Consider the following 16,551-nt stretch of genomic DNA (forward strand, 5'->3'; position numbering starts at 1 on the left):
TCCTTGCCGTTATTGTGATGGGAGTAACTTTGGACGGCGCTTTTGGAACCCAGATTGCCTTAGAGAGGTCAGGAAACTCCTTGTCCAGCTTCCCTGGCCCCTCCTATGTGTAAGTCACCCTGTGTCTATTATGGGCACAGGGTAACCAAGTACCCCAGTCGGGTCTGCACTAACCAGACTCACTGTACAACCACACCGGACTCAGCATTTTGTGTTACCCTGGTTATCCTGGGTTATATATGTGTGGTTTGTGTTGAAAGAATCAAGGGGCTCTTTCACTTAGGACAGTAATATTTATAAACAATATTCCTCAAGAAATATATGAAGATACATTTGTTTGACCTTTTCAGGCTGCTTGTAGGAGTTTGTCTCATAGACCATTGCTAGGTAGTTTGAGGTGGGTGGGGTTTGTTATTGTTAAGTGGCTGTATCCCATTGTTCTATTGTTTTTGTCTGCCTTGGGAGCAACCTATTATGGTATGTATATGTTTATGTGGATTAGCTGCCAGTGGGCACGGGGGATTTCTGCGGCTGCCCTTCCTAAAGGCTGTCTGTGTGTCTCTTATTACTAAATGTAGTTGTCCCCTGAGGGTATATCACTTATGCTTCTTACCACCCTACACTGATGTCTCGACAAGTGACTGGGTGGGCTAAGGCAGTGGTCCTCAACTCCGGTCCTCAGGGCCCACTAACAGGCCAGATACCTTGGAGAGATGCAGACTAGAGTACTGCAATCACTGAGCAGCAAATGATATCACCTGGGATGTATATCAGTTATCTTGCAAACCTGGCCTGTTAGTGGGCCCTGAGGGCCAGGGTTGAGAACCACTGGGCTAAGGAATCTTAGATCGTGCTGGTACCGGGCAAGGGAAGCTTAAACGGCGGACATACTCTTCTTGAGTATGGGGGTCCGTCATAGTTATGTTTTTATCTTATGCAGTTTTCTGCCAAAGAACAATAGCAGCAACTAAAATGAAACATAAAACTGATTTCTAGACTATGTCAGCCTTCTCTTTAACATCACCTGCAAATCTGGGATCTTGCCGATATGTAACTTGAGTGTAAATTGTTTTGAACAATGTAGTAACAAAGAGTTTTAATTACACAAACCTAACCTCCCAACCCTCTTGTTTTGAATTAAATTGTGAAATCTATTGGCGCTATATGAGTCCTGAATAACATTAATAATACATATTTCAATGTGTTTATCTTGTGCAAATCTGTGTTACTATGATGACATTTTAAATTTATTAGAAATTGTTTGGTAACTTAGTGACATAAGTATTTTCTGGCACAATAACCAATGAATGTTTTATAGCACATGTGTTGACTAAACATTTACTGTATTGTCTAAACATAATATGTTACAGTCCATAAATATCTGGTGAATGTTACACGTACAGTAGATGTTTTTATGCAGTTTCAGTACAAGAAGGGTTCAATTAAAAGTTTTTCACTTTTTTTATAATGAAAAAAGGGCATTTTGCTCACCCCTTGATCAATTCTGTGTGTCCCATGGCAAAGGGGCCCCACCGTGCAAATGTCTGTCAACATATCCTTCAGCATAGGGGGCTTTGGGAGAGATCCTTGAACACAGGACCAGCCTGCCCAAAGCAGCAGGATTGAGCTTATGCGCTCCCCAGGGATCATGAGAGGGTACTGATAGTTAAGGGGGTTATGAGTCACTGACTGCCCCCTGTGGGGGCTGTTAGGTAGCCTCCCTTCTTCCTGGTGATTTGGTTTTAAGAGTCAATCATTTAGGGGTTTTAAATGTCTTAACAAAACACACTCTGACACATACAGGATCCAGCAGAATCTAAACACCCCCTCTTTCTTTATATGCAGGATCCCAAAACAGCTCCTCCTTTTTCTCTCCTTAGCTAATACCAGCAGTTCCCTCCCTATAAAAATGATAGAGGAGATGCCACTCTCCCACCCAGCCACAATGACATACGAGTGAGAATCGGCTTCAGCCTACATGTCTATGCCAAGTAACCACACCCCCTGATGCGTTTTGCCCTACCGACAAGAGCTATGTCTTATTACTTCCTGTGGATCATGTAAACAGTATCCCCGGGCTTTGAGAGACATTCTAAGCTTAGTCTGAGGTCACAGTTCCCTGTGAAAGCTATATCAAATACTAATACCACTTTTTCTTATTGAAGAATGATTTTTAACCCCAGGCAATGGGTCTATGTATGAGTGGAAAATGTGCACTACAAATACAACAAATATTACCCAATCAATGTATCAGGCACAGGTAGATCTTTTATAAGCATGTCTCTTAGTAAGTGTATAAAAGCACTAGGTAACTTTGCTTATTTATGGGGGAAAAATCCATACAAAGAGTAAAATCGGTTCATTACACAGGGGATTCCAGAATATTTATAGAAGAACATGATTTAATGATTTTTCAGCTTATTTTGTTTTTTATCATTTGCAATAAAATATTTTTTGTATTCTTTAATAGTACAATCATAAAGCTAATAGTGTTTGTTCTGTGGCTGCTGATGATTGATGTCCATCTCCTACCTGAAGCCCTTTCGCTTCTAAAATGCCTTCAAATTTAAAACATAGTAATTTTCTTCCTCTTGATGGATTGCACTTTGTAAAGGTTGCACTGTTAATATTACAGTACTGATGAGTTCATTATCTTCTTCATTGTAGGAAAGTTAACAAGTGTTACAAGGGGCGCTCCTGTCCTGTAATAGTTCATTGCAGGTAAGTATTGCTTGCTAAGTGGCCCATTCTTCCCCTTAGTGGGAACATGTGTTATTGAGCACCTGAATATTATCAGCAGTACCAATTCAGATTAGGGAAGATGCCATCTTTACCTACTCAAGGCTGAACACTTTATACTATTTGTATTACAAAAAAAAAATCAAATTATTTATTGAATAGTTCAAAGTTGATTTCAGAGAATCTCTATTTTGAAGAGCAAAATATAGTGCAACTAAGACAAACCAACTGTTATTCAGTGGAAGATGCAAAGCAACAATAGCAGTGCCATCTTCCTCCCTGGGTATGTGCAGATCATAAGAGTTAAAAAAAAAAGAATAACAACTTTAAAAAAAAAAATAAAATGTTTAGTTTTACTTTTATTTTAGCGTTTTGGGGAGTTACGTTTTAAATTATCTTATCAAGTTACTTTAATGATTTTTTTTTTTTTTTTCGCTGTGGTATTCCTATAGAATTTTAGTTGTGGTTGTAATCTCTGATCACTTACCATAAGCTTTGCCTATTTCATATTTGAACCCAAGCTCAAACAAGATGTCATTAAATCTAAAACTTTCATGCAGTTAATTTGTAGGAGCCCCAAGTGCACTTAGGCTGAACACAGTTCTTCTGTTTAAAAGACAAAGGAATTAATTCAAAAAGGAGATGTTTTGTTGTCGCTTTTATAGCTTTAAAAAATAATTTATTGTGCTTTTATTTTAGTTTGTTTGTTTGTTGCCCACATTGTAAGCAGTTTCTTTGGGTTAAGTACCTTTTTTTTTTTACGTTTTTTTTTTTCCTCTTTGTTGCAAAAACGAACTATATTGAACAATAGTTAATCCCTGCTGAACAGCTTGCGTTGATTAAAGCTTTGTGACATTTTGTGTTTTTCTGCTTTTAGTTCCCACCTCTTCTTTTTTACCTCCTTCTGTTTAGCTGTTCCCTTATGACATTAACAATAAAACTAATAGAAGAGAAAAGCCCCCTTTTGACTCTTGTGATTTTTTTTTTCATGGGGAACACTAACACAATTCTCTATTATTCACAGTGACGGTGCAGGGAGAAGTGGGACCTATATCCTGATTGACATGGTTCTCAATAAGATGGCTAAAGGTGAGCTTTAAAAGAGCCATTTCTTTATGTGTCAAATGTGTATACGAATACAACGGCAACGGGGAGGTGTGCAGATCTGCTGGCCTCAGAGTGCAACAAAGAAGGCTTCTCTGACTGCGTTATGTGTTCTATTTCCAGTTCTGCACACCAGGGTGAACAGCTCACTGGATGCTTAGTCAATGAAGAAAAACTGGAAGGCAGTCAGGAGAAGTAGCATCTGTTTTAACCTAAACATATATAAGAGTCACATGTGCAGTCAAAGGAAAACTCTTTTTCAGTTTTCAGATTTTGATATGTTGTATATATGTATATTTTTGATGCAGATTTCACTTTTAATCTTAACATGTTTACTTTATCTGATTTTTGCTATGAAATATATTCAAATTTGTAGAATCTCCATCTAGTGATTATCTGTACTCCAGTGCAGTCACTTAGACTGGCCATACATGGATCGAAATTTGGCATGTTCAGCAGGTCCATCGATCGACTACAGTACAATCAGCCTGTCGGGTTTTCTTGCGATTACTGGTAGCAGCTATAGCTGCTGGCAGTGATCATTGTATTATGACGGCTGGGAAACCTCCCGCTGTCAGAATACAATAACGCAGTGGGAGGGACTTGAGTCATTTTTTTCCTTCAACCTGTGGTAGACAGAATAAAACTGTATAATGTATGACTTGCTTTAGGCTATCTGCTCATCAGTGGCTGAGACAAAGGAATGTAAATAAACTAAAGGACTATGATTTACCAAGGACTGTAGACAGTTTACTGAACTTAGTAAATAAGGCAAGGATGTGTGGTCGAAGGAAAGAAAACAGTAAAATGTGTGGCTTGCTTTAGGTTACCTGCTCAACAGGGACAGAGACAAAGGCTTAACCACTTGCCTACTTCCTGCCCAGCCAATTTTCAGCTTTCAGCGCAGTGACATTTTGAATAACAATTGCATGGTCATGCAACACTGTACCCATATTAAATTTTTATCATTTTTTCCACGCAAATGGAGCATTCTTTTGACAGTATTTAATCACCACTGGGTTTTTATTTTTTGCTAAACAAATTAAAAAAGACCGAAAAGTTAGAGAAAAAAAAACATTTTTCATAGTTTGTTAAAAAATTTTGCAAAGAGGTCATTTTTCTCCTTAACTGATGTGTGCTGATGGGCACTGATAGGCTGCACTGATGGGTGCTGTTTGCTGGCACTGATGGGCACTGATAAGGTATCACTGGTGGGCACTGATGAGGAGGCACTAATAGGTGGCACTGATGGGCTTTGATAGGCAGCACTAAAGGGTCATGATATTTGGCACTGATAGATGGCACTGATGGGCACTAATAGGTGGCAAAAATGGCCATTGATAGGCATTGGTAGGAGGCACTGATAGACAGCACTGATAGGTGACATTGATAGGGGGCACTGATTGGCGACACTGATTGGCAGAACTTGTGGTCACTGATTGGCAGCACTGGTGGGCACTGATTGGCAGCACTAGTAGGCACTGTTGGGACTGCACTGATAATCAGGACACGGATAATCAGTGCTGATGTCCCTTAAACTTAAGCTGTTTATCAGCTCTCTTCTTCTCTCGTCATGCTGTCAACCGGCTTGTGTTTGCATCCTATGATTGGCTGTCATTGGACACAAGTGATGACGTGGTAAAGGGTCGCTGTGATTGGCCCTTTACCCTGATCTGTGGTCAGCTCTGCCCACAGGACTCAGCGATTACAGAGCGAGCCGCCCACAGGCGGCAGGGTACGCACGGGAGGATGTACGCCCTGCTGGCAAAGTAAGCCCGCCTTTCGGCTATAGCGCAAGCAGAAACTGGTTAATTTATTAAAGAATCTAAATTAACTAAAGGATTATGATTTACCAAGGACTATAGACAGTTTACTGAACTTAGTAAATAAGGCAAAGATGTGTTAACTTCATACATCTAAACAACCATGTGCAAGAACTAAATCCTTTTGTATTATTATTTGCACATGATTGGGTAGCTTTATCTTATTTTAATTTAAATGAACAGTAACTCATCCTTTAGTTTATCAGTCCTAAACTGTTCACTTCCCTAAATCAATAAGGTTAATCTTTGTTCACTTCACTCATGTGCAAGTTAAATTCTGTATTTTTTTCCCCTTGCACATGATTTGGTACTCAAACAAGACATAGTTTCCCCTTATTAACTAAGCCAAAGCTGGCCATACACTAGTAATATTCATTTACAAAATGTTAATTTTAAGAAAGTTCATTCAATTTCCTAATCATAAGTGGGGTCAAATCGATGTTTGTTTTCAACCGCAGTGGTGAGCAAATGCGAAGGAACAGTATGGAAACTTTTTCTCAAACAAACAAATTTCTAACAGTAAAAGTGATTTTTGCTCAGTCCATTAGTTCCAAAATCAAATGTCAAAAGCAAACAAAATTTTGAACTACTTTCAAATGACATTCTTTAAATCATCAAATGCACAAGAATTTACATATGAATGTTTGTATGCAAATTTAAAAATCTACTAGTGTATGGCCAGCTTAATTGAACCTTGATTCTGCAAAGTGAAAGGCCTCTATTCCTTCAGTAAATCAGCCCCATTATGTCAGTCACATAAAAAGTGCATTAAAGGGACCAGCCAATCCAAAACTAACATTCTCCTTTTTGATAATGCTCATGACAATTTCTTGAGAAATCCACTTGTGGAAAATCTACACTTGATTTCCTGGCTCCCACCATCCTCCTATATCCATTAGAACAATTTCCCACTCTCCCTGTTGGATTTTGTATTGTTTTATTTTATGAAGAATGCAACAGGAGGAACTAGAACAGGTAAAGGTGGATAGGAAAGCTCAAACCTTCCAGTTGAACAGGAACAGAATTGGAAATTATGTTAGGATGATTTCACTTTAAGTAACTTCAAGACATACAAGACATCACAGGATGATGCAGCCTGCCATGCTCCACCTATAACTAAAACATCACTTTTGTTTGGTCTGGTCCTTTCATTTCCATTAAACAAACTTTAATGGTATAGTAAGGGCACATTTATAGATCCAGCCTAAAAGCGAAAAATTGTGTGCCTACATTTTTCAGACAGCTTAGTTCTTACTCAACACAGAACTGAAACACATTATCACGTGAATTTTTGCTTTCCAGCTATATCGATAAAAGTGACAGTTTTACTATGCTACAGAGGACCGGGAGTGCTGACCCTGCTTTGTTTTTTTATCTAAGAAGCTACTCAATGCAAAAAAAAAAAAAGAAACAATGCTTCCTTTAGATTTTTATATTTAGAACAAGAAATGTTTCCTTTCCATTTTGTTTTTAAATTTCCTTCCATGTTGTTTTCTAGTATTTTATATGTGCCTAATTTTTTAGCTTAAAAAGTAACTCCACTTTTGTTGAGAATAAAACATTCCCATCTGGGTGATCAATGCACATAACAAGGATTTTACCAAACTTTGTTGCAGATTTCTACCTTTTGTTATTCTGAATAAATTCTTGTGTGTTTGTCTGTTCCCATGTTCTGAGTGAGTCTAATGGGAATGGTATTATAATTATCAACCAGCTGCTGCACCTACAAAGCTCTAATGAAAAAATCCCGTTAGAAGTGATTTCCTATTTAGAATATCCCACCAAAAATGACATTTTTGTTGCAGAGGATGCCTGAAATCTGACTTGTATCTTAGTGCAGACTTCTGGGAAAATCAGTAAGCCAATCACACAAGCAGAAAATAACATATCCGGGGGGGGGGGGGGGGGGGGCTTTCGGTACACATTTTGTGTACAAAACACCTCCAGGTAGCCATATTGCATTGCATATTACAGAAAATTACAGCACTGCAGATTGAAAAGGAAAGGTCAATTTTAATAACATTCAAATACTATATAACATGGGTTCACAATTGTACATGCTACAGTATCTCACAAAAGTGAGTAAACCCCTCACATTTTTGTAAATATTTTATTATATCTTTTCATGTGACAACACTGAAGAAATTACATTTTGCTACAATGTAAAGTAGTGTGTACAGCTTGTATAACAGTGTAAATTTGCTGTCCCCTAAAAGTTACTCAACACGCAGCCATTATTGAGTACACCCTTAAGTGGAAATGTCCAAATTGGGCCCAAAGTTTAAATATTTTGTGTGGCCACCATTGTTTTCCGGCACTACCTTAAACCTCTTGGGCATGAAGTTCACCAGAGCTTCACAGGTTGCCACTAGAGTCTTTTTCTATTCCTTAATGACGACATCACGGAGCTGGTGGATGTTAGAGACCTTGCGCTCCTCCACCTTCGATTTGAGGATGCCCCACAGGTGCTCAATATGGTTTAGGTCTGGAGACATGCTTGGCCAGTCCACCACCTTTACCCACAGCTTCTATAGCAAGGCAGCTGTCATCTTGGAGATGTGTTTGGGGTCATTATCATATTGGAATACTGCCCTGCGGCCCGGTCACCCAAGGGAGGGGATGATGCTCTGCTTCAGTATGTCACAGTACATGTTGGCATTCATGGTTCCCTCAATGAACTGTAGCTCCCCAGTGCCGGCAGCACTCATGCAGCCCCAGACCATGACACTCCCACATCCATGCTTGACTGTAGGCAAGACACAATTTTCTTTGTACTCCTCACCTGGTTGCCGCCACACACGCTTGACATCATCTGAACCAAATAAGTTTATCTTGGTCTCATCAGACCACAGGACATGGTTCCGGTAATCCATGTCCTTAATTTGCCTGTCTTCAGCAAACTTTGTGGGCTTTCTTGTGCATCGTCGTTAGAAGAGGCTTTCTTCTGGGACGACAGCCATACAGACCAATTTGATGCAGTGTGCGGCATATGGTCTGAGCACTGACAGGCTGGACAGGCTGACCTCCCCCTCCCACCCCTTCAACCTGTGCAACAATGCTGGCAGCACTCATACATCTATTTCCCAAAGACAACCTCTGGATATGACGTTGAGCACATGCACTCAACTTTTTTGGTCAACCATGGTGAGGCCTGTTCTGAGTGGAACCTGTCCTATTAAAATGCTGTATGGTCTTGGCCACCACGGTGCAGCTCAGTTTCAGGGTCTTGGCAAACTTCTTATAGCCTAGGCCATCTTTATATATAGCAACAATTCTTTTTTTCAGCTCCTCAGAGAGTTCTTTGCCATGAGGTGCCATGTTGAACCTCCAGTGACCAGTATGAGAGAGTGAGAGCGATAACACCAAATTTAACACACCTGCTCCCCATTTACACCTGAAACATTGTAACACTAACGAGTCACATGACACTGGGGAGGGAAAATGGCTAATTGGGCCCAATTTGGACATTTTCACTTAGGGGTGTACTCACTTTTGTTGCCAGCGGTTTAGACAATAATGGCTGTGTGTTGAGGTATTTTGAGGGGACAGCAAATTTACACAGTTATACAAGCTGTACACTTACTACTTTACATTGTAGCAAAGTGTCATTTCTTCAGTGTTGTCACATGAAAAGATATAATAAAACATTTACAAAAATGTGAGGGGTGTACTCACTATTGTGAGATGCTGTATATTAATGTTATTATTTTGTATTTTTTTCCCCATGAAAGTGGAGTTACCCTTTAAGGTTGAGGGGCACCAGTGAGTTGAATCACAATCTGGATTTGTAAATACAATCTGTAAGGTTTTTTCCTGTAGTTTGTATCTTCAGCTCTCATCTTTTTCATGGGACAGGAGGATGCATTTTATAATACAACTAAACTAATACTATAAATAAAAACCAACACAAATTTATTTTTTGGCATAAGTAAATGGCCGCGGCACTTTATTGGTTATAAATAAATTAAATAATTATTTATTCAAAATTCCATCAAATAAATTTCCAATCCAACAAAATTATAAAACATACATCTGTATCGCTCAGTCCCAGAACTCAAGCGAAAATAAAAACATATTTAAAACCACCAAAGTCCCCCCTTGATTCAAGGGTGACGCTACCACATAAAGTGCCAGCGACGGGTGGGAGGGAGGGGAGCTCGCCAGGCAGTCACTTCCCAACTGAGGGGCTTACCTCAGGGACCCCCTATATAAAGCCTTGGGTCAGAAAGTTCTAGAGGGGCGCGCGCTGCTGTAAAGCCCGCCAAAACTGTGAGGGGCTACCTTATTTTATTTAAAGGGCCAGTGTCCTAAAATTAAATAAAATTCTGACACAATTTTTTTTTTTTTTTACATCCCCTGTTCCATGTGCGAGGGCACCTATACTTGTGCCCTCTTACCATTCTTGTGCAGCTTGATTGCTCATTTGTTCTATATTATGACAAACCCAGAACCCATTGTTTTACTTAGCAAATCAAGTCCCCTTAGAGTAAATGTGGTAGTTCTTTTGGGGAGGTCTCTATGTGGAATCTTTAAGAGCCCTAAGAAATCATTATTCAGCTTGCCAGCATTAACCCTAAACTGTAACAGATGTTTTGCTGATTTCTAATAATTTATTAAGTGTGTGTGTGTGTGTGTGTGTGTGTGTGTGTGTGTGTGTGTGTGTGTGTGTGTGTGTGTGTGTGTGTGTGTGTGTGTGTGTGTGTGTGTGTGTGTGTGTGTGTGTGTGTGTGTGTGTGTGTGTGTGTGTGTGTGTGTGTGTGTGTGTGTGTGTGTGTGTGTGTGTGTGTGTGTGTGTGTGTGTGTGTGTGTGTGTAAATATTAAGGCACACAAAAGACAAAAGAGGATAGAAACTATAAATAAATTGGTAAAATTTTTTTTTAATTCATATTTTAGTCTCTAAATATAGTCATGATAGACTGTAGCATTGAGTACAACATCATCTTTTAAACATTAGTCAAATTAGTTTTAGCTTCTTTGTAACACATTGTGGCAAAAATTCAAGAATTACAATACATGCCATTTATATACTAAAAAAAAAATAAATAAATAATGAGAGGGATTTTTTTTCTAGCTTGGTCTTTCAGGCACTTTGGTTGACTTTGTTGCATGAACACTAAAGAATGTCATTTATTGACTCCATTCTACCATGTAATGTCAAATTCCATTTTAAGTGTGTGCTTAGTCTTACACAATAGAAGACAAGTCATGTGAAACTGGACGAAGAATGGAGTCACAGGGCTTTCTTAGGTTTGTGCCCGCCATTTTGTGTTTGACCTGCTCCCTTCTGCCAATGGGCTATGCAATTTGAAATCCTCTGACCTGGTGCTTAGGCTGTAGTTTAACTGAAAGATCAAAGGGCAACACGGGCATTTCAACCCTGCTGAGGTGGGCCTTTCCCAGGCTGTCACACTGTGAGGCAGCCAAAGGTTTTGTTCTGACAGGAATCTAGACCCGGTCTGTGAGGCCTAGGTCTCCTTTGTCTGGCCTGAGAAGTTTGAGGCCCAGGTTCAGAATCTAGTGTTCATCAAAATGATCAAAGGCCTTGAAGCCTTGGACATGAAATCTTTCTTTCCATTTCCTTTTCTTAAAGAATGAATTGTACAAGTACCAAAGAATTCCATTTCCAAAGCTTTTATATTGAGTGTGAGCTTGAACTTCAGAGTCCTTCAGTTGTACACATAAAAATGTAAGTGCATTTTCAATCTGGGCCCAGCTGCAGGACTTGCATCTATGAGCATTTCTTTCAGAAAAAAAACCTTTAAGGATTAAGGCCTTCAGTATTTAAAAAGGAGTTTTAAGGGGAAAAATGCAATGATTTGTGTTCTTGTTCCATTGCTTAGTGTATTGGAAAGTAGACAATAATATGTTTTAAAATCAAAGTACAAGCAAAAAAACAGCTTTGTGCAGTGGGAAAGAAGAAAATCTTTAAAATGACCTTGCCTTTTGTGCATCAGTCAGTTTTTGTTGTGCTACTGTATGTTTTAAAGCAATCCTTTTTCTCAATAACTTGCAAATGCCAGGCTGTAAAAGTTAAGTCCTGTGAATAGTGCATATAAAAATAGTCCCCACTTTTAATGGAATAAATAATGACATTCATATTTTCCCTTTTCCCATGTTTGCTATCCTAAATAATATAGAAAACTAGGAAATGCTTCCAGGGTTAGAATAACACATCATTGTTTCTTTTGTAATCACTGCTTTTCAGGCAATTCTATATTACATAGAACAATGTGCTCTTCCTTGAACAGTTCATTTGAAGTTGTTTGCTTTTTTTATTTAGTTATGTGACTTACATAGTGTTTTATAATGCTTCAGTAAAAATTGTATATTTATAAAGCAGTTAATGTGGCATTGACCAAATATTCACTGTAGGTGAATTTTCTTGGTGCGTGTATTTTAAATTAAAGCGATTGATTCACCTGCAGTGAATGTTTGGTTAAAGTCACATTCATTCATGTATAAATATGCCCTAATGTTTTATTAAGGCTTTGGTGACACTGTAATATTGTGCACCCTGAGACACTCTGCAATCTTTACTGCACAATCATACAGCCAAATCCTTATTTTATATGGACATCTAGAGAGGAGCATATAGGTATCAGTAATATAATATGTGAGCACACATGTCATGACTGACGGCTATAAAAATATGGTGCAGTCACAGTATTATATTATCTCTCTGCATTTTTCTGCAGCCCCAGAACTTACATAATGTACTTGTGTATGGCACAATGCCATTTTTCTATAACCCTCTCAGTTCAAATTCACACTTATGCAATGAGGGAACCCTGCATTTCCAGCGCAGGCAGTTCACACTGCCATATGCGAATCGCTGGGGGTGTCAATTCAAAGTTAACGACCCCCCCCAATCAGTTCATATATCGCAGTGCGAACTGACATTCGGACTTGAATCAGATCGCATAAGTGTGAACCACCATGCGATCCGATTCTGGTGCAGACCCAAAAAAGGGTCCTGTGCGTGTTTGTGCCGAATCAGATGTGAATTTAGCCATACTATCTGTAAGGCTGAATTCGCATCGCACAGACATCGCATGTGATTTTCAGAGCAGTGCGCACCGAATCACATGCAATGTCTGACATCGCACTAATGTGAACCGAACCTTAATGTTGTTATTTTACAATAAGTTACTAAGTTAAGAATCATCTGTAATAGTGTGCTCACCGCCATGTGTACAGTGATCACGTGACTGTTGAAAAGAACCTGCTATTATTTTCTTGAAAAATTGGATGTAATTTCTTTCTAGGTGCTGTGCTGTGTAAGCTCTGTGTGATCTATTTACTGTTCTGTGTGCTCTGTGTGTGTGTGTCTTGTGTGTACATGTGCCATTTGTGTGTTATGTTTTGTATGTGCACCTTTTCCTCTTTGTGTATTCTGTGCATTGTATGTGGGTGTGTGTGTCTTGTGTGTACATGGGCCATTTGTTTGTTATGTTTTGTATGTGCACCTTTTCCTCTTTGTGTATTCTGTGCATTGTATGTGTATGTGTGTGTATGTGGGTGTGTGCGGCAGCAAGGTTTGTCTCATGAGTTTTGGTGCATGTGTGCTGTGTTTGTATGTGAGTGTTTTTTGTGGGCAGTTTATTGTACTTAAGTTCACCCATTTCACTTCCCTGTGACATTATCTTAACCTTTACGGGATTTAATTAGATATATCTGTGAGTGTTAGGCTGGCCATACATGGGTCGAATTTCGAAAGAATTTTCTTTAGAAAATCTTATCTAAGAATTTTCATTAGAATTTCGCACCAATAGTGGGCCACAGCAACAGCCGATTTCCGTGCAGTCATCGAATTTGAGTGATCGGGCATGTTGGAAATTTTTTAAAAAACAAACGATTTTCTAAATAATGATGGGAGAATTGTGTGAGAAATACAATTGAAAAAGAAAGGGTGCAAGAAAAGAAAATTCCCAGAAAGAAAAGAAGATTCCCAGGCCATTCTTTTCTGTAGCAACATGAGTTGAAATTGAAGGCATAGTTGGACAAATTTCAAAATCAATGGTGGCATCATCGAATCAAAACGCACAAAATTTCTGATTTTCGAAAGAATATTTTTTCGAAATTCGACCCATGTATGGCCAGTCTTAGCTGTAAATACATTGATCCTTCACAGTTAAGTTGAACTAACTAGTTAAGTTAAGTTCTGATGCCAAAGAAAATTCAAAACATCTAAAATGTAGATTTGAAGTACTCACATTGTACATTTACAATATAGGGGTTAATTTACTAAAAGCAAAAAGTGCAAAGTGCGGTTTCTCTCTGCAAGTGCAGTTGCTCCAGAGCTTAGTAAATGAGCAGAAGCTCTTCCGACTTCCATTACCCAATCACTTGCAAGCGAAAATGCTGTTTTATTAATTTCCTTGCACTTGATTGGGTATTCTTTGCAAAGTGAGGCTTTGCCCCATTTACTAAGCTTTGGGGCAACTGCACTTTGCAATGGGCACAGTCTATTTGCCTTTAGTAAATCAACCCAATAGTGTCAATGCACACTAGGGGCAGCAAAAATGCCATAAACTCGGGCAGAAAAAGCATCAGAAAAATGATTACGGTGCCTCATATTGCAAGAGTTTATGGGTGTTTATGGGCATTTGCTTTTACAAGTATTTTTTTTCCAAAACATTCCCCTCTGCTTATTTTTCAGTGTAAACTTGGAAACGCAAATGCTCCTAAAGGCCATGTCTATGCATTTTTTTGTCCGTTTATGAGCGTTAAGTGTTTTTTTCGGCCAAAAAGTTCCTCTTAAAAACATGATTCTAATAGGGGGTTCTGCCTCTAAATGCTCCTCTAAAACTATGCCCCTAAACTCCCTAATGTGTATAAACACATAGGCTAACATAAATTTGCTTATACAGGCTGAAGAAAGCAAACACAAAATGCCTTTATAAGCATCATTTTTTTATGTCCTGTGTGCATGAATCCTATAGAATGTTTATTTGGATTGCTCATTAGAAGCTTTGGACAGAGAAAGTTGTTGATGGAAAATTTTTAAAAATATATATTGTGTTTCTTGCTTTATTTACTTTAAGTTACTCATTACTCGACCCTTTGATATCTTTCTCTCTCTCTGGATATGGGAATAATGCAGGTGGTTATCCAGAATATTCTGGAGCTTATTTTTAAACATGTAAGAAAAGACTGGTGATGCCAGTAGCAAATACACAAGTTTCACCTTTTGTTATAAAGGAAAAATGTATTTAGAATTGTGATTGTTTGCTAAAGGGCACAATTCCCTGTTTGTTCTAATTGTCTTTTTTCCAGTTCTTATGAAGCTCACCATTGATACATCTAATATTAAAAGTAATTACAAAGCATGCACTATAAATATTGACGATGCTAGACCTTGTGCTATTTGGAAGTAGAGCATATTTACTCAATAATTTAAATTCAGGGAAGATGTCATTTACAATACTAACATTGGTGGAACTATATATTACAGCTGTATATTAGTACTAAATATGCTGAGTTTGTAATAAAATACAGCAAAGCAGTAATTCAATCTTCTATACTTATATCTTAAGTGCTTTTAGAGGAAATTAGGAAAATTCTCTCATTTGCTGCAAAACCCTTTTCCATCAGGTGTAACTAATGGGGTTTGAGTGTAGAACAAATTTTGCAAGATGCTATACATTATTAAAATTCCTTCTTTTTGGCAAAATCAAATGTGTGTATGCATGGCAAATACACTAATTAACACTTGATATATTTGCAAAGTGACATTTTAAATTCTTCAATAACACAAGAATGTAAGCAATAACTTGTCACAAGAATAAATCCGGTCCTTCACATTTTCTCTTGCATGAGGCTGCTGTGTCCTCAGAGAGTAGGTGGGGCTTAGAACCAAGAAACACTTCAATTTCACAAACTCCCATCGGGGACCATTCAGATAATGTGGATACTGACAACTATTGGGATTTTAACTAATTGCAAAATGTACTATTTTGGCTGTAGTGTACTTTTAAATACTGTTGACATTTCCCACTAAACCATATTCGGTCAGGATTTCCTATTGAACCTTTTGGTTCTTGAGATTATCACAGTATCAGTTTACTTTTAAACTCTACACCTTCACAGCAACTGTATCTTCATTTTAGCAGATAGGAATGGTCTTTATGTTAGAGACTTTACTGCTGCAGTACACAATAGGCAAACCTCTCTTGAGAGGCCTCCTCTTTCTTTTTGCACGTTGATGATAATCAAAGCTACACTCCTCTTATTCTGTATGAACATCACAATTGCATCTGTCTGCCACGTCCACTGAGGCATGAATTAATATTTTTCAATTGGTCTGCTGTCCAAGGGGAACCAGATAGGAAGAGATTGACAGATGCAGCTTGAATAACCGTGTTCTCTGAACTCAGCCCAATTTGTGGTTTGTTGCAGGTGCTAAAGAGATTGATATTGCTGCGACTCTGGAGCACTTGAGAGACCAACGACCAGGCATGGTGCAGACAAAGGTACTGTCAATTAAATGGCGAGGGAATTAAAATATATTAAAGGCTTTTCTCTGATTTGTTTTTGTGTTCAAAAAGACTGTCTTTCAAATAAGGGAAATGTAGACATTGTTTCATTAACATAGTATAGCATTGAATACATTTTGGTTTAGCATTTTAGCTAAACATCTTTATGTACTGTCTTTTTTTTTTTGTGTTGATCTGAACATGAGATGAGCTGAATATGGGAGGTCTTTCTTTATATTTACTTCTTTGTTTGCTTTAGAACAATTTTACTTCAAGGATGCTATTAAACAAAGAGAGTAAAGTCAATATAGTTTTTACTGATTTATATTAAGCTATTACTCAGAAAGTTAAACATCTCTTTTACATATAAACGATAATTACATTTTTCTTTCAAAAAGGACTTTCACAT

At 38.3% G+C, this 16,551-nt stretch overlaps 1 protein-coding gene across 1 annotated transcript in view; it reads left to right on the forward strand.

The window, feature by feature from the left end:
* PTPRN2 (protein tyrosine phosphatase receptor type N2) overlaps positions 1–16,551 on the forward strand; it is a 1,352,613-nt gene that overhangs the window by 1,328,473 nt on the left and 7,589 nt on the right. Inside the window, exons 20-22 of the mRNA XM_082258395.1 lie at positions 2,668–2,721; positions 3,764–3,828; positions 16,066–16,139. Coding sequence (XP_082114521.1) covers positions 2,668–2,721; positions 3,764–3,828; positions 16,066–16,139 — 193 coding nt within the window. The remainder of the gene's footprint in view (positions 1–2,667; positions 2,722–3,763; positions 3,829–16,065; positions 16,140–16,551) is intronic.

This window comes from Pelophylax lessonae (assembly GCF_965119305.1).
Source record: "Pelophylax lessonae genome assembly, chromosome: 5".
Classification (NCBI taxonomy): domain Eukaryota; kingdom Metazoa; phylum Chordata; class Amphibia; order Anura; family Ranidae; genus Pelophylax; species Pelophylax lessonae.